This window comes from Phanerochaete carnosa (genome assembly GCF_000300595.1).
Source record: "Phanerochaete carnosa HHB-10118-sp unplaced genomic scaffold PHACAscaffold_6, whole genome shotgun sequence".
Lineage (NCBI taxonomy): Eukaryota > Fungi > Basidiomycota > Agaricomycetes > Polyporales > Phanerochaetaceae > Phanerochaete > Phanerochaete carnosa.
Genome location: NW_006767633.1, coordinates 2,060,361 through 2,077,487, shown reverse-complemented (window position 1 = coordinate 2,077,487; position 17,127 = coordinate 2,060,361). Strand labels below are relative to the sequence as shown.

Sequence of the window (17,127 nt, the reverse complement as noted above, 5' to 3'; positions counted from 1 at the left end):
CCGAGCCCCTGAGGGAGCAGCGGCGTGACTGTGACTGGTGTCCGGAGCGGCCGGCGAAGCGAGCGGGCGACTGCGGACGACGGCTTATCTAGCGTGACAGCTGCCGGGGTCGACGCTGGGCATAGGGACGCCGGTTTGAGCGGAAGCGCAGAAGGAGCGCGTGACGGGGGACAATGAGCGGGCATGTGACTAGTGTGACCGGACGTGACAAGCGTGGACGTTGCCGGCGACGATGACCGAGGTGGTCCAGGCGGCGGCTGTGACAGCCGAGCTGCGGGCGTGGAGGGGCTGTTTGTAGGGGTGTTGTTTGGCGCATCGATGCCGGTGCCATAGAGTTTGTGCAGCACGCGGGGCTGTGATTACTGAGTGATTGGCCCATGACACCCGCGTCGGCGACGGGGAGAAACGAGGGAGAAAGACTGGAGAAAGGGGAGGGAACCATGCATGCGTGAGCGTCGGATGGTGTGACAGAGTCAGCTGGAATAGGGAGATTATTATCTTGGATGATGCACGGAACGGTTAGGTCGGAGTTCGCCATGGGCGGTGACGATGAGGGGTGGCCCGGCGTCGACTGACCACGCGTGCGAACACCTCAGCCCATCCTGGGACGTCGGCTCTGGCGCTCGTAAAACCCCTTGTCAACGCCGCCCACCCCCCTCTCACCGCCTCTCTCACTCTCGTCGTCGTCGCGCGCACGCGCTTTGGTAGCTGCTCATCGTGTACCTCATTTCATGTCGAACGTCAGTCTTGACCAAGACTACATGATGGCCTCCGACCACTCCCCCGTAAACCCCACTAGCGGCAGTAGCGACGAGAGCGACGACCACAACATGCAGGTCGACTCTGACGTCGATGTCCCGAAAGATGTCGACATCGACGCCGACGGCGAGTACGACGACGACGACGAACTCGAAGACACTGCCCAAGTCACCCACACTGTGCCTTCGTCTTCTGCCTACCTCTCCAAACGTGCAGTGAGTACTCTCGACGTTCGCGACGACCTCTGTGTTGACCACATGAACGTTCAGGTTAAAGATGAAGAAGACTCGGTATGTTTAGCCACTTTTGATATTTATCCATATCAAGTATATGTTGCAGGGTTATGAGGATGATCCCGAGCCTGCTTCGGATGACGATGAGGACGCCTCGTACGCCGACGAGGAGTACGGGGTGGCCAAGAAGAAGGCTCCTAAGAAGAAAAAACAGCCGTCGAAACCGCGAGGTGCGCTCCTTACGCCTTTTGCACCCCTGCTGTTGACCCCTCATTGTATATATTCTTCCAGTGACCGTTCGCCACTCGCCGTCCGATTCAGATTCAGATTATGGCGCACGGTCAAAGAAGAAGAAGAAACCTCGCATTCCGAGCGACGAGATCCGCGTCTCGAGTCGAGGCACCAAGGTCCCGAACTACATCGACGACGTTCAGGACTTCGAGCAATTCGATGACGACGAGATAGATGCAGGCACGTATGGCGGGCCCCAGGTGGTTAAGGAGGAGGATGAGATTGAGATGGTGCTTGGCCATACTCGGGATGAACAGCACCTAAGCGACCCAGAGGATAATTGGTATACCAACACCGTGCGTGGCGTATGTTTTCCCTATTCCTCATGTCTAACAGTGTCGCAGAGGTTCCATATCAAGTGGAAGAACTTCTCGCACCTCCACAATACTGATGAGATGTACGAGTTCCTGAAACGTTTCAAGGGTGTCAAGCGTGTGGACAACTACATCAAGGCATACAAACTCTACCTAGAGCGAGTCAACGCCCCAGGCCTTTCTAGAGAAGACAAGGAAGCTCTACTGCTGGACAAAGAGCGCGAGAAGGAAGAGTTTGAGACTTACAAGACGGTTGAGCGGATAATTGCCCAGCGGGAAAACGCGGAAAACCATGTCGAGTACTTCGTCAAGTGGAATAACCTCAACTACGACCACTGTACATGGGAGCTGCAAGACGAGATTCGTCCAATTGCAAAGGAACAGATTGACGCATTCAGGACGCGCGAAGCTGAAGCCAAGTTCCCATACAAGAGCGCTATGTATGCGAAGAACTCACGCCCCGCATTCAAGAAGATCACGGAGGACCCACAATACCTCGTGAAGACAGGCGGAGAGCTCAAGGACTTCCAGCTCACTGGTCTCAACTGGCTCGCATATCTCTGGAGTAATGGCGAAAACGGTATCCTCGCCGACGAAATGGGACTCGGGAAGGTAAGCAGCTTGCTATACACTTTCAGATGACTTAGTCTTGACATACGCTGTTATTAGACTGTGCAGAGTGTTTCGTTCCTGGCATATCTCTTTCATGAGATGAGACAGTTCGGTCCCTTCCTTGTTATCGTTCCTCTCTCGACAATCACCGCATGGCAATCTCAATTCGCGACATGGGGTCCTGACCTCAACGTTATCACGTATATCGGCAATGCTAACGCCCGCGAGGTCATCCGCACCTTTGAGTTCGGTCCTTCAAACAAGAAACTGAAGATGAACGTCCTCTTGACGACCTACGAGCTTACTCTTCGGGATGCCAGGGAACTCAGCGACATCAAATGGCAAGTTCTTGCCGTGGATGAGGTGTGTACATTAGTTTTATGTAGACGTATGCGCATACTAAACTCCATGTCCGAAGGCCCATCGCCTAAAAAATTCCGAGAGCCAGCTGTACGAGGCCCTGCGAGCTTTCTCCGCCGCGTCCAAGGTTCTTATCACCGGGACGCCACTTCAAAACAACGTCAAAGGTATGTGGTATACCATCTGGCGTATGTTTGGGTCCTGACTCGCGATCACGTTCTCCAGAACTGCTGTCATTGATGCACTTCTTGATGCCAGAGAAATGTACGCGGTCCCTTCCGGTAAATTTCCTACATGGCGCGCTAACCACCGGTTACCCGTTGTGTCCCATCTTTACTTTACTCTTCGTCAATAGTCCACCTTTCGAACGAGTTCGATCTCACCGATGTGGATCATGAGGAGAAGATCAAGGAGTTGCACAAGCAGTTGGAGGCGTTGATGCTGCGTCGTCTCAAAAAGGACGTTCTAACATCACTGCCCACGAAGAGCGAGCGGATCCTTCGAGTCGAGATGTCAGCTCTGCAGACGCACCTGTATAAGAACATCTTGACTAAGGTGAGGCACCTGCCTCGTTGTGTTTGTTCTCATGCTCACTATCCTCATTACAGAACTTCCAAGGCCTCATCAAGAGCGCCAACGGTAACACGAACATCAGCTTGTTGAATATCGGTGAGTTTTGCGCATACCAGGTGGTCGTTGTGCTCATGCGTGGATGATAGCAATGGAACTCAAGAAGGCGGCCAATCATCCCTATCTCTTCGAGGGCGTTGAGCCGGAATCTGCGACGAGCGAGGAACTCTTGAAAGGTCTTGTCATGAATAGCGGCAAGATAGTGCTCCTTGATAAACTCCTAGCTCGGCTACGTCAAGACAGCCATCGCGTACTCATCTTTAGTCAGATGGTTCGCATGCTGGATCTGCTCAGCGAGTACATGCAGCTGCGTGGCTATCAGTTCCAGCGTCTCGACGGCATGGTCTCGTCGGAGGCTAGGAAGAAGTCGATCGCCCATTTCAATGCCCCCGGGTCACCAGACTTCGCTTTCCTCCTTTCGACGCGCGCAGGCGGTCTTGGTATCAACCTCGAGACAGCCGATACCGTAATCATCTTCGACGTGAGTTCGCGTGTTTCGTGCTCCGACTCTGAACGCGGAATCCTCGTTGCTGACCCTGGACCCTTACAGAGCGATTGGAACCCGCAGAACGACCTGCAGGCCATGGCACGTGCGCATCGTATCGGCCAAAAATCACACGTTAGCGTGTACCGGTTCGTGAGCAAGGACACTATGGAGGAAGACGTTCTGGAGCGGGCAAAGAAGAAGATGGTCCTCGAGTATGCGAGTAAGTCCTCGCGGGCGGGATCTCGGGTGGGCCCAGGCCGGAGCTAACCCTTTTCATTTCAGTTATCAACCAAATGGACACGTCGCAAGCACACCTCAGCTCCAAGGCGGGCGCTACGAAGGAAAATACGAAGCCGAACGACCTCAGCAAGGACGAGCTGCATGCTGTCCTCAAGTATGGCGCGCAGAAGATGTGAGTGGGCCGTTTGTTGCGTGTATCGATGGGATGTGCGGCGTCGTGCTGACCGCCGTATGACAGCTTTGACAAGGATGACAGCCAGCAGAATCAGAAGCTGGATGAGATGGATCTCGATGACATTCTGAAGACTGCCGAGCAGCACGAGACCATGGCCGCCAACAATGAAGGGGCCTCTCTCGGTGGTGAAGGTTTCTTGGCTCAGTTTGCGAACGTCAGCGATGTTAAGAACGACATGAGCTGGGAGGACATCATCCCCGTTGAGGAGCGGCAGAAGTTCGAGGAAGAGGAGGCGAAGCGTAAAGCCGAGGAGCTAGCCGCTCAGGAGAGAGAATCAAAGGATCGCAAGCGTTCCCACGCACCAGTTTCCTACGAGGGCATGGACGTCGAGCAACCTGCTCCTACTCCCGCCCCGAAGAAACCCAAACATCCCGCTCCTCAGCGCAAAACCGCCAGCCAGAAGGCCATGGAGCTCAAGGAGCGCGATGTCCGGGTCCTTATCCGGAGTCTGCAACGATGGGGTGATATCAGGCAGCGATACGATGTCATCGTATGTGACCCATGCTTCCTTTGTCCGGTACCAACTAACCGCTGAAATATAGGTACAAGAGGCTAAGCTTCAGGACAAGAACCGCGGCATGATCATCGATACATCCGATGACATCGTCGAACTGTGTGCACATGCAGTGTCACAGGCAAACCAGGAGAAGCGAACCCGTATGGAAGCTGGTGAGCAGCTGACCAATGCGCAGAAGAGCAAGGCAGTTCTCGTCACCTACCGCAACGTCGGGAATATCAATGCGGAGACCGTTCTCTCGAGGCACCGAGATCTCCAAGTCCTCTTCAAGTACCTCAGTGAACTCGACGACCCCTATCAGTGGACGATACCCATCGACAACATCCGCCCGACATTGAACTGGTCAGGGAGATGGGGGCCCCAAGACGACGCAATGCTGCTGGTCGGCGCGTATCTGTACGGCTTTGGCAACTGGGAGGCGATGCAGAAGGATCCCCGACTGGGGCTCGAGGGCAAGTTCTTCTTGGAGGAAGGGAAGAAGGGCGAAGACACCTCTACGAGGCCGATACCTAACGCCATTCACCTTGTGCGCAGAGGAGACTACTTGCTCGGCATCCTCAGGGAACACGACGAGAAGATTCGTGCGATTGAGAGCACGCTGCAGCGCAAGAGCAGTGGTGGATACAAGACCTCGCTGTCGCCGCCACCGCCGGCCGCTTCGACATCGTATAGCTCATCTGTCAGGAGGAGGGCTGAGAGTGAGGCTGTGGCGTCTGTCGAAGAGGGCAGCACGAAGAAGCGGAAGCGTAGACCAACACCTACCTTCACCGACTCTTCGTCATCTGATGAGTGGTACGTACGCGTCGTAGTGTGACCTCGTTGATATACTCATCATTATCTCAGTCCTTCAATGGATGAAGCTGCAACCAAGGAGGAGCTCCGGCCGGTCAAAAAGCAGCTCGTAAGTAGCAGATGACTATCGCTTACCTTCTCTGTCTGCTAACTATGTTAACAGAAAAACCTCAAGCTGTCCGGAGGAGACATGCCGCGTGACGATAAGGTCGCCATTCTCAAAGAGTCGCTCGCTGCCATTGGCAAGCGTATCGAGTACGTACTCGAGCAGAAGGCGAAATCCGGAGAAGACGCAAAACGGTGGAAGCGGCACCTCTGGACGTTCGTCACGCTGTTCTGGCCGAAGAAGGTCAAGGCTGCGAAGCTCGAGGAGATCCACGCGAAGATGGTCATGAAGGAGAGCTCCAGTGCACCCCGCGCTGGCTCTTCAGATCCCACCGCGACGAAGAAGCCTCGTCTCAGCTCAACTGGCGCACCATCACGTAGCAATGGTCCTTCAAGCTCGTCCCATGTCAACGGCAAGTACCGGTGACCCACGGAGTTTGATATGAGCCTGTACTGCTCGTAAATGGCATGGTCGCGCGATGGGTCCCGCGTAGGGCACATGTATCTGTGGCACCTCAACTCCCGAACCGAATAATGTATTCTCTTCTCTCTACCTGACCGTTCTATGCTTCCTGTGACGCTCTTCTCCTATTTCTTCCGTGTTTTATCTGCTCGTGTGATATTGCTATGCATCCTCAGTTTATCCCTGCACTGTCTCGCTATAAGACTCGCACACTGTACCCAGTATGACTACCTGTACCATTGAAGACTAGCTAATGATACACCGTTAGACCTGTCGAAAGCAGAATGTACGTGAAAGCCGTAGAGGACAAAGTGTGAGAGGGGAATGTGAGGTATGAGGTAAGGGGTATCCGCGGAGAGTATGGTAATCTCGATATATCGTGTCTCTCTTCAAAGTTGTTCTGTCGCCGTTATCATATCTGCATATTCGAAGACATCAATGTTGTATTTGAGCACATCTCATACCACACTGACCATCGTGTATGGACGTGCACGGAGGGCTTCAAGATGCTACCACCTCCACTCTTCTTGCGGGAGCGTGATGGGCCGGCACCACCCAGTGTGACGCTGACCAGTGGTGTACCGTTTGACGTACTTATCTGGGCGGGGACCGGCTGAGGCGAAGGTTGAGAATAAGTTATCTGGGAGTGCCGCGTAACCTGGGCAGGAGGAGGGACAGGAATGGGCCGCTGATTCGCTTGCGCAGCTACGGACGTCCTGGCTGTTAGCGTGGACAGAACAGAAATGGTGGGCGCTTAACGAACCTTCAACAACCTTGGCATCTGCCTCACGATGGTAGCTGTCCATGAGAGTAGAGTACCGCTTGACCTGCCAGTCGAGCTGGTCTGCACGGGCGATGTTTCCCTGGCTCAGCGCCCACTTGCGTTCCTCCTTGAAGCGGCGCCGCTCAGAGTCGGCGAGCGACGCACGCGCACGGAGCACGGCAATTTCGCGCTCGGCGGGCGGCATCCTGCCGAGCGGATCGATGGACGAAGGGAGCGAGTCGAGGGTCAGCGCCGTGCTGATGCTGTGGGCATTCGTCGGTGCAGGCGAGGACGCGTTCGCACGGGCGCGGTCTGCTGAAGACTTGTGTCGGCGCGAAGGTCGGTCGCGGTCTATGCCGTGCTCAAACGAGACGACGCGTTGTCTCCTGGATGATGTTTCGCGCGATGATGCCTGCAACGCCACGGTTGTAGCAGGCGAGCGGGGTTGGACTTCGTTGTACCGACCCTCTTCGAAAAGCTGGGTGATTAGATCGGTGCAGAGCACGCCGAGAGCTGCGCCTAGCAGTACGCACGCGCATCGGGTTGTATCAAAGTTCGATGCGAAGTCGTAGAGTAGCTTTGCGGCTATGGCGAACCCCACCGGAAAGACGGCCCAGGTAGTGTGCTTCAAGACATGATACAACAAAACTCCCTGCCAAAGTCCCTGCAGTAAGTGGTCTGCGGTGGAGTCCTTGTGGTCTGGGTTAATAGCATTCAGGAATAGGCGGATTCCAAGCGCGAAAAGGAGCGGGGGCGCGGTGGTGAGGTACATTCAACGGAATGTTAGACAGGGTATATCGATGAATTTGGAGGTTGCTCAGACATTAATGAGTATGAGGAGATGTCACAGAACCTGAACAACCCCGAGCGCTGTTTCAACGAGGACAGGCGGGAAGGGCACGCGAGCAAAGCAATGAGGGCGAGTGCGAGATCGTGGAGCGAGGCGCCCGAACATCTCGCGTCTGTAGACGCACTCCGGCGCATCAAAGTGACACGTGCCGTACACACTTACACCGGTGTCTGGGAATATTGACATATCCGCTGGCCTTGCGGTCGTCTTCCTTCATAGTGGCCAGTATTACTAAATAGAATTATGGACGCACCAACTAGCATGATTATCTTGAGGCCGTACTGATACTCCAGCGAACGCAAGTAGCGTTCTCAATATTAATGCAGCTCACCCCCACTATTTATCACAGTAATACTGTAGGGTGGCGTATATATCAACATTAATGCATAGTCTTCGGTCCTTCTAAACGATGCGGGCCATGTTCCCGGAATGAGACATGCACAACAACACCTTTCTTTCGCCGGTACAGGCGCCCATGTTAAGGCTCTCCAAAAATGGTGTTTACTCAGGAACCGATCGCTGTAGTTTGACTCCTGAGCTTCAAGTACTCTTCCAATGCGTCTGGATATCGTACTATTTTCAGGGCTGTGTAGGATACAGTAAACTGGAAATGAAATAGCTAGAGAAAAGCTGAGATGGGCGTCTAGTAATATTACAGGCTTACGGTAATGATCACTGACTGCCCTGAGTTGAACACAGGGTGATCTCAACCTTGTTTCTTCTATCTTCTAGCTGCTTGCTGCGCGTCCAGCTTGTGCTATAGGGCTGCCTATTGCACATAACTTCCGCGGTAACGGGCAAGTTCCAAGCACTCACGAAGGAGGGCTTATACTCGCGTTCTCACACCGATATCGCCAACCCGAGTCTAACAATTTACCATATCCTGCCCTCCGAATTAGTCTCATATATTGTTGTACTTGATACAAGCGAATCAGTGCACTCATGAAGAGTAGCAAAGCACGCTACGCGGCGAGACGTCATGCGTCCATAACCGTCATGGTCTTTCCGCGTCTCGCTACTAGAGATCTAACGGGGTCTCATCCAATACTTCAAGTAGGCCGTGTCTTCTTGAAGATACTGAAGATGTTACTCGCTTGCAATCGTCATCCCTCGAGAATCTTTCTGCTCTGGTGCAGTAGCTGCTCCATTATACGACCTCATGGCAGAATAGCGTCTCTCCCACCTCTCTTATGTGACTCAGCCTTGGATTTCTGCGAAACCGCAACGACCTTCTCTTGCACAACTATCTCTTTATGTCCTTACTGACTTCGTAGAAACATTCATGTGTTCATTCATCCTCTACATAGTACAGACTCTGTTTTCGTGAGCGCTTGAGGGCTATTGCGGAGATTGAACTTCAGGTCTCCGCCGCTTCTCGCTGGACGTCGAAGACGGTGTTGATGTTCGTTTTCTTGTCGTTTCCTCACTCCTCTTCCTCTCCCTCATCGTTTTGCAGTTCTGCAGGCTCTGCCCTACAAGTTCCAAAGCATGAGTGTAGAAGAACACTTCATGGACTGCGGCGTTCAAACTGAAGACTCTCAAATCTTGGCGGATCAAGTCAGAGTAGAAGACGATGGCGGATCGGCGTTACTAGCCGGTGCCCTGGATGCCGCGGACACCTCTGTTTCGTCAGTATCGTCGCTCGTCATCCATACCAGACCTCCAACTCCCACAAGTGCGCCGTCTGAGTGCGAGGTCATTGAAGGAAAGGGCTCTCCCCCTTCAATCCAGACCAAAACGCGCACCATGAAGCATCCTCAGCTTGTCTATCTCCGCCCAGCAGCCACAGGCGCACAGACCTTGAAGCCTGTCTCCCCCAGGATTGTGTCTCTCCCAGAGACAGTCTCGAAATACTCTGCCAAGCAAGAAACAATCAGCAGACGTGTTGTTTCTATGCCAGAAGGGAGGAAAGGCCCTCTCCCGTCGCCCCAGACATTGAGTCCGCACATGGATCACGACTCGTTCGTCTCAGAGATGGAGAGCCCTGCCCGGGTTCGTGTTCATTCTGCTGCGACAGACATTCCGTACACACCGTCTCCGCCATCGTCGCCGGAATCAGTTGTCTTTATCGCGAACAAGTCACCGCTTGCGGAACAATTTCTCCGCAAGAAAGTCCTTGTTGGCCAATCGCGCACGCCAGAACCACGAGACGACGGTACGTACAGGCTGTACACTTTCGTCACTATTCAATTATCTCTTACCGCTGTGCTGATAGATTGGGCTGCTTGGGCAAAGTCTCCCCCGAGGCCGATTCCTGCCCTCCATGGACCCTTGTCGTTGCCATATGCTAGATGCCCTTCGTGAGTATAACGACAGGTATCCTATATGTATGCTTACTGTATCACAGTGGCGCGGAAGGCACACTTATAGAAGAACAAGAGAATTTGTCCCGAGTCATATGGGGCCTGGAGACATCGGACAACGCCAAAGGAAGCAAGGAGCCTACAGCACAGGCAAGCAACGACGCTCGTCCGGCCGCACCTCCGGCGACTCGCAAGCAAAATGGGCGACAGAAGCCAACTACGCCTGTTCCGCCTAGGTTCACTGGCCAGAAAGATCTTACCGAGGCGGAGGCTTCTCAGAAAATCTCTGCTACTCAGCCTCAATTGCTCAGCCCAGAGTCAGATCATTACCTCACTCCTCCACGATTTCCGCTCGAGTTCGATGCACCCGATCAGCTTTACATGTCGCTTCCTTCGCACGGTCCGATTGACCTCAGCGAACTAATGCGCCCCCGGAACGAAGTAGGGATCAATGCGTACCTTCAAAACAACGGCTTGCCCCCCAACTCTGCTTTCAATCATCTGTCTTCTGGCTTGCGCACGTATGGTTCCTCTGGAGATCTTGGATTGGACTGGACTGCTTTTATCAAGCCGCAAGATTGCCCCCGTACGTCTCTCTCTGGTTCCGCGTGGTCTTACCCTGGAAATACCCTTGGCGACTACGTGGGTACTTCTGGTCTTTCGCCATCTCTGTCCATGCGGTCTCTGCTGTCTTCGCGTAGTCCTATCATCCTGGAGCCACCTGGTCAGCTTTCTCACGGTCGTCTGGTTCAGCACTCGCCTCTGTCGTTTCAGCACGATTCCTCTACCTTGAGTGTTCGCGCACTCCCGTCACGGGATGGTTCTCAACGTTCCCTGTCTGCTCTAGAGATTGCTCAGAAGTATCGTCACCAGCAGATGATTCAGCAGAGGCAAGTGCAATCGATGCTCCCTACGCCACCTAATTCTGCGTCACCCATCTGGTCTTCTGGGTTCTCTCCGTATCAAGGCTCTCTACTATCTCCTGAGGTTCTCACTGCAGCTCGTTTGCCCAGTGCCGCAAAGGATCTTAGTTCCCAGCAGTCGGCCCTTCTTCAGCAAGCCGAGGTTCTCCAGCGGCTGCGTACTGCCGACCATGCCAGACTCGGTGTATCCGGTCGCAACGCACAAGCCCAAACACCTTTCCTGGCTCCGGCCGCCCGAATTCAAGACCACATCAGCGATGTAATTGACCTACCTCTGGCTAGCAACAGTTTGAACGGAACTTCATACACTGCACTGCCTCTCAGTACACATCAACCTCGTAACGTAGGTCCGGGATTCTTGTCTGTCGCCCAACAGCATCGTTCTCCAGCTTACCCTCGTCCTCCACCCAATACACCACATGCCCCCGTTGATACCCGCTATTCCGGTTCGACCGCAGGAAGCTCTGTTCATCTCCACGGTACCGCGTTGCCTACTTCGCCCAAAACACTCGCTCGCGGGAAATTACCTCAGCAGAACCCGAGATCTGTTCCGCTCGCCCGGCTCGTGCAGCGCAGGCTGTCGGCGGTGCCTGAAGAAGACTCTACGATGCTCCCTGACAACGGGCGCATACAGTCAAACCCTGCCGATCTCTCTGTTGTCTATCATATGTTGGCTCCCGCTCGTACTGACGCTACAGTGGCTGGAAAGCCGCACTATGCACCTGCCGAAGCTGCAAGCATGAAGCAGCAGAGGCGCAAGCCAACTCCAAGCGCCACGAGCCACCCTTCTGCTCAGCCGAAGAAGTCGGCTTTGGGTGGCCAGCAACACCATCGCCAGGCTCGAGAGGATAAAGGCTCGACTGCTCCTCATGCCGGTCTGTCCAACGAGCGCACGGATGATACCGCTCGCAGCTCGAGCGTGGACAGTATCGCTTCTCAGCGAACGGACCCTCCGCAAGGTCTCAAGCGCGGAGGGTTCCGCGGCCGTGGCCGTGGCTGGCGCGGCCGAAAGGCCAATGCCGGTGTTCATGGTCCTGAAAGAGCGGATGGCGGTCTCACCGTCAGGTCGTAAAGTCTTGGCCTCGCCATTCATGATTATCGCACTGTTCTCTCGTTCCGCCATCGTTCGGGGACGTCTGTCATATTGTTTTCATCGTTGTCACTCGCAACTTCGCATTCGCATGGACGCTCGGTCTCGTTATCAATCGTTTTCGGATCCCTCTCGTTCAGCATAGCTCTACACTATTAGCACGCCAAATAATCCTAATATGTCGTCGTACAGACAGCCCAGAGTAAATGAAGTGTGCATTGTAAAACATAGCAGCACGAATAACGACGCAATTATATCCAATCCAGATAGCATGATCGAGCAATGGGGATGGGGATTAGCATGGGCATCAGTCGCGGCGGCCGCCACGGTGGGGGCGGCCAGTGGACATTTTGAGGATTGCATCTTTGGCGGTCTCGATGGCGGTCTCCGAGCCTGTAGACATATATTGAGCTCTTACAAGTCTAGAAGAATCAGCTATCCTACTCACCAATGATGACAATCGTGCTGTCGTCACGGCTGACAGTGATATCGGCGTTGCTCTCAGCACGGAGCCGGGCAACGTTCGAACCCTTTGCACCAACGATGCGCGGGAACATCGAGCGGTCGGGGAGGGTGAGGAAGCCGACGTGAGTCATCTCCTCCGCGTGCGTAACCGCGTCGCGCACAGCGTCGAGCGCCTTGTCGAGCGCGGCCTGGTCGAGAGCCTTGAATGTCCAGACTGCCTCGCCCTCTTCAGCGTCCTGATAGTTCGGCACGACCTGCCACTGCGCCTCGACGCTCGTCGTATTCTCACCGGGGTCGTCGATTCGCGCGGTCGTGTCTCCCTCCGGTGCGGGCCGAGCAGGGACCGGTGGGTTCTTGGGCGCCGCGGATTGCTCGACGCTTACACCAAAGTTGCGGAGCGTGCGGAAGAGGTTACCCTGCTGTGTCACAGCGTGGTGATACTTCAGCGGGACGTCCAGCGTGCCGGTGACGCCCTCGGGTGCAGGAGGCTTGACCGCGGCCTGAGAGTAGACGTCAATGGACGAGTAGCATGCCAAAGTAGGGGTGCTAGCATACCTTGAGCTCCGCTACAGCTTGCTCACAAGCTGCACGGGGACCAGTGACCTTAACTAAGTCAGCGGGATCAGCGTCCGCCAGCTCGTCCGCGTTCTCGGGCTCGCCGACGTTGCCGTAAGAGCGCGAGCCTGGGAATTGCACCTGGGTATGTGTGCGGTTCTGGAACTCGTTGAGGTGCTGGCCGCCTCGACCGATAAGCGCACGGTGCTGGGCGGCAGGGATCTCCACACCGAGTACGACGCGATCGCGAAGTGTCGCGACAGCCTTCTCGAGTTCAGCCTTGATCTTGGCAACGAGCTTAGGTTCACCCCGCAGGGTAACTTCGTCCGAGGGCTCACCGTGGCGCGGGCTTGATGTGACTAAATCAGCATTTAGTCGAGTGAGCGAAAAACAAACAACGTACAAGCGGATAAGACCACCCTGTGCCTTAGGGTCAGTGGGTCCACCGCAACGGGTGATAAGCTCCTTAAGGCCTTGGCCACCGGGGCCGATGATGGTGCGATGGAATTTGCTCTCGATGTTGAGACTGTCGATCGTTTCCTCATGAACCTGCTCGGAGATGCTGAGGATATGTTCCTTGGCCTCGTTAATCGAAGCTTTGGTCCCACGGAGCACGACAGTCGTGACCTCGCCGTTCTCGGGGGATTTGTCAATGTCAATTTGGGCACCGGTGTTGTCTTTGATCTCGTTGACTTGGGCACCACCGCGGCCGAGAATACGAGCAACCGAACGAGTAGGGATCGTGAACTCGATCTGGTTGTCTGATTCCTTCTCGAATTCGTACGCCTAGCAAGCCGGGTCAGTAGCGGGTAGACCAAAAACGATAGTCAGACTTGCATCAAGCAACTCCGTCTTGGCCTGAGCGACTCCTTTCTTAGGACCTTTGACAATGATCTCATCAGGCTTGGGAGCGTCACGCCTGGCCTCAGCAAATTCCGCATTGCCACGGGGGAAGGTGATCTTGACATCGTACTTATCCTCAAGACGGACGACATACTTGCCCCCTTGGCCTATGAGCGAAGGATGGTAATGACGAGGAACCTTCAGGACCTCAGTAGTCTCGTCGGCCTGCAACGAGATGAGTTAGCCTTGGAACCCATGCACGGGTACCAAATCACGTACATATTTGTCGGCCTGAGTGATTATACGACGCTTAGCCTCCTCGACGTTCTCCTTGCGACCAGTGATCTACACAGTGTTTCAGCTCGACCAGCAGACAGTGCGTCACCAGGAAGGCGTACCTTGACCTTGACCTTCTGTCCAGCAGGCACTTTCTTTTTCTTGCTAGCATCCTTGTCTTTATCCTCGTGATCATCAGAGAAGTCGACCTTGACGCCGAGCGAATCACGGATCCTGTTGACACCAGCCCCATGAGCACCCACAATGCGGGCGACAAACTCTCGGCCGATTTCGAATTCAGTCGACTGTTGGATATATGCGTCACAAGGAGCAGTAAGCGAAACTATCGGTGACGATTATGAAGATCGGGCAGGTGTGGTACGCACGTAGCTGCTGACGATCTCATCGTTCTTGGCGGCCTCGACAATCTGCTCAATCTCCTTCACGGCGCGGTTCACGTCGGTGCTAATGCCGTGAACAACAATAACGTCCTCAGTAGTAGCGTCGCCTGCGTCCTTACCGAACTTGATGGACAGAGTCTTGTCCTCGCCGATGACCCTGTACAATGCTCAAGTAAGACTCGATATGGGCGTTTGTAGCAACCCGAAGCGTACGCATTCAGAGTCGTCCCGCCCTGGCCGATGACAGCGTCGTGCCACTTTTTCTCGGCGTTAATAGTTTGAGTCTTGATGTCGGCAACAGCCTTGGCCATCTTCAGCAGCTCAGCCTCGACCTCCTCGAGCTTCTGTGCCTTCTCAGCCGGGGAAGGAGAAGCGTTGGGGGAGGTGGGGTCGTAGACGAGAAGGACTAAAGACTGCTCGGCGGACTCAAGAGGGAAGAAGACGAGAACGTTCTGCTGTTCGTGGAAGGACTTGAGCCTACATATCGTCATCAGCCTAGTACACAACGGAATACTAGTGGCAGAGCCTACTTCTTAGCGTTCTTCTGGGAGTTTATAAAATGGTGAAGTAACCAGTCAATCGGAACATCCTTCGTGGCGCCAATGAGCTTGCCAAGGAGTTGCGAAAGCTGGCGGACGGCAGCATCAACAGCGGGCTTCTCTCCCACAAGATCGACATTAAGCACGGTAGCCTTCTGGATGGTCGACACCGGTGGAGTATAGACTGCGACACCAGGGTTTTCGTCGCTGAGGGTCTCGGGGTATCCCACGCGGGTCATGTATGTGAGCAACTGCCGAGAAACGTTGGTAGGGCCAGGAAGTGGGAATTCATGAATGTATGCCGAGTTCGCCTTCTCCATGACGGCGGTAACTCCGTTTCCAATGTCGGCCGCGCGGCCGTACACATTGACTTCCTCGCCGGGCTCCTCGAAGCTCTGGACAATAACCACGCAACGTGACTTGGTCATGATTTCCTCGGCCCCCTTGTCGGTGAGCAGACGGTGCTGGCGCTTGGGAAGCATCAGCTTCAAAGACGTGACATCATTTTGGAAGAAGTCGCGCGCGGACTTGATAGACTCGATAACCCGTTCAACGGCTTCACGATCACCGCTGACAGAGATTTCGCGAGCAGCTTGATTCGACTGAAGCTGGACATCTCCGCCCTGGGCAGCCTCGAGGAACTTTGCGCGGTGAGGAAGGAGGAACGGCAGGATATGTGCAGGAATATCCTTGACGCGCTGCGTAGTGCGAGACATTTTGGACGCGATGATTTGCTGAATCATTGCCTGCGCTTCCAGAACAAGAGGCTGAGGGCCCGTGATAGTGACCGGCACAGTAGGCTCCTCGTCTTCGTCGTTGTTGTCAGGAAGAGGAGTAGCATTGCGCGAGGGGGAATGAGGACCACCGTTAGCTTGACCGTTCAGAGCGTCTCTGCGAGGTATATCGACCCTGACACCGGTTTGTTCGCGGATTTCCTTGAGGATAGCACCTTTAGAGCCGATGATCATAGGAATAGTAGAAGCTGGCGCATTCAAAACGACGGTTGCCTAAGCCCGTGCATTAGTGCTGGCTCTCGTGACGCAACGTAAACTGACGCACGACTGGGGAAAGACCGGCGAGCAGAGCCTTCTTTGCCTTCTCGAAGTCCCTTTTGTTCTCAGATTTAAGGAAGAACGTTGTCTGACGGAGCTTCTGGTTCGTAGAGGCGTCGAGCTTGACCTTGTACTGGGCCATGATCTGCTTCATAATCTCACCGAGCGATGTGGGCCTGCCATCCCTGCCAGCAGTGGACAAGTCGCCGACGGGAATCGTGAAGGAGTCGGAGAACGTCGGCTGCTTTGACACAGTAGCCTTAATGCGGGGCGCACCCCACGCTGTAGCCGGAGCCTTGACTGCAGGAGGCGCGGAGGGCGCGAGCGACGGGAAAGCTACGTCTGAGTCGGTGTCGAGGGTACCGCTGGAGGGCGGGGCAGGGCGCGCTTTCACCGGAGAGTCTGTCAGACTCGGGAACGGGTCTGGAGCTCCTTCCAACTCAGCGTGTCTCCTCTGCACGGAATGCTTGAGCTTCCGTTTGCTTCCGGCTATATACGCGCGAGAGGGCATACCTGGAGGTCGGCTGCAGACATAGCTGTGCGAAAATGGACGGCCGAGGGGCGGTGCCTTTGACGGGAAAACCTGGGCGATGAGAGTAAATACTCCCCCGCCGACCGCGAGCGAAAAGTGAGAGAGAGAGAGAGAAGACGAGGGTTTTGGGTGACGAGCGTCGCGTTGTACGTGGACGGTCAATATGAAGGCATTTATGCGTGTGAACAATCTGCCCTTTCGGTACCGCCGGCTTCCCTCATCAGCTGGCCATTGCAACCACTGAGACACCACCACCCAATGAGACACTACCCTCGGGAAGCGTCTGTCCCTCAAGAACGAGATTCACAAACTGATGATAGATTCTACTTGACATATGCACCTTACACGCAGAACACGAACACGAGGGTACGTATCTTTGCACCAAAACAAATCAAGTAGTATGCCTCGACAACAACGAAATCTGGGCGCTTCTAGACTCTCCGCTGGCGTCGGGTGCTCAGATCTCAGAATCACCTGAGGCCTGATGATCATGGGGT

The 17,127-nt window shown here is 54.7% G+C and overlaps 4 protein-coding genes across 4 annotated transcripts; 2 read left to right on the top strand and 2 right to left on the bottom strand.

Annotated features, from left to right (window-relative positions):
• The first annotated feature begins 177 nt into the window (after positions 1 to 177).
• Positions 178 to 6,288, top strand: PHACADRAFT_258377 (uncharacterized protein). The gene is made up of 17 exons (XM_007397126.1): positions 178 to 974; positions 1,029 to 1,049; positions 1,108 to 1,222; positions 1,284 to 1,579; positions 1,628 to 2,209; positions 2,267 to 2,572; positions 2,628 to 2,736; positions 2,795 to 2,833; positions 2,925 to 3,124; positions 3,178 to 3,238; positions 3,289 to 3,680; positions 3,750 to 3,906; positions 3,969 to 4,098; positions 4,165 to 4,651; positions 4,704 to 5,470; positions 5,522 to 5,579; positions 5,634 to 6,288. The coding sequence occupies exons 1-17, from the start codon at positions 762 to 764 to the stop codon at positions 6,000 to 6,002; spliced, it is 4,302 nt and encodes a 1,433-aa protein (XP_007397188.1). The 5' UTR covers positions 178 to 761; the 3' UTR covers positions 6,003 to 6,288.
• A 162-nt stretch (positions 6,289 to 6,450) lies between these two features.
• PHACADRAFT_29707 (uncharacterized protein) lies at positions 6,451 to 7,573 on the bottom strand (the record flags this gene model as incomplete). The annotated part of the gene is made up of 2 exons (XM_007396483.1): positions 6,451 to 6,758; positions 6,802 to 7,573. The coding sequence occupies 2 exons, from the start codon at positions 7,571 to 7,573 to the stop codon at positions 6,451 to 6,453; spliced, it is 1,080 nt and encodes a 359-aa protein (XP_007396545.1).
• Positions 7,574 to 9,122: 1,549 nt separating this feature from the next.
• Positions 9,123 to 11,949, top strand: PHACADRAFT_210292 (uncharacterized protein; the record flags this gene model as incomplete). The annotated part of the gene is made up of 3 exons (XM_007397125.1): positions 9,123 to 9,806; positions 9,867 to 9,951; positions 9,999 to 11,949. The coding sequence occupies exons 1-3, from the start codon at positions 9,140 to 9,142 to the stop codon at positions 11,947 to 11,949; spliced, it is 2,703 nt and encodes a 900-aa protein (XP_007397187.1). The 5' UTR covers positions 9,123 to 9,139.
• On the bottom strand, positions 11,926 to 16,632 carry PHACADRAFT_175002 (uncharacterized protein; the record flags this gene model as incomplete). The annotated part of the gene is made up of 11 exons (XM_007397124.1): positions 11,926 to 12,932; positions 12,988 to 13,336; positions 13,391 to 13,773; positions 13,825 to 14,055; positions 14,110 to 14,175; positions 14,229 to 14,411; positions 14,493 to 14,664; positions 14,721 to 14,984; positions 15,038 to 16,053; positions 16,106 to 16,552; positions 16,612 to 16,632. The coding sequence occupies 11 exons, from the start codon at positions 16,630 to 16,632 to the stop codon at positions 12,408 to 12,410; spliced, it is 3,657 nt and encodes a 1,218-aa protein (XP_007397186.1). The 3' UTR covers positions 11,926 to 12,407.
• Positions 16,633 to 17,127: the final 495 nt, after the last annotated feature.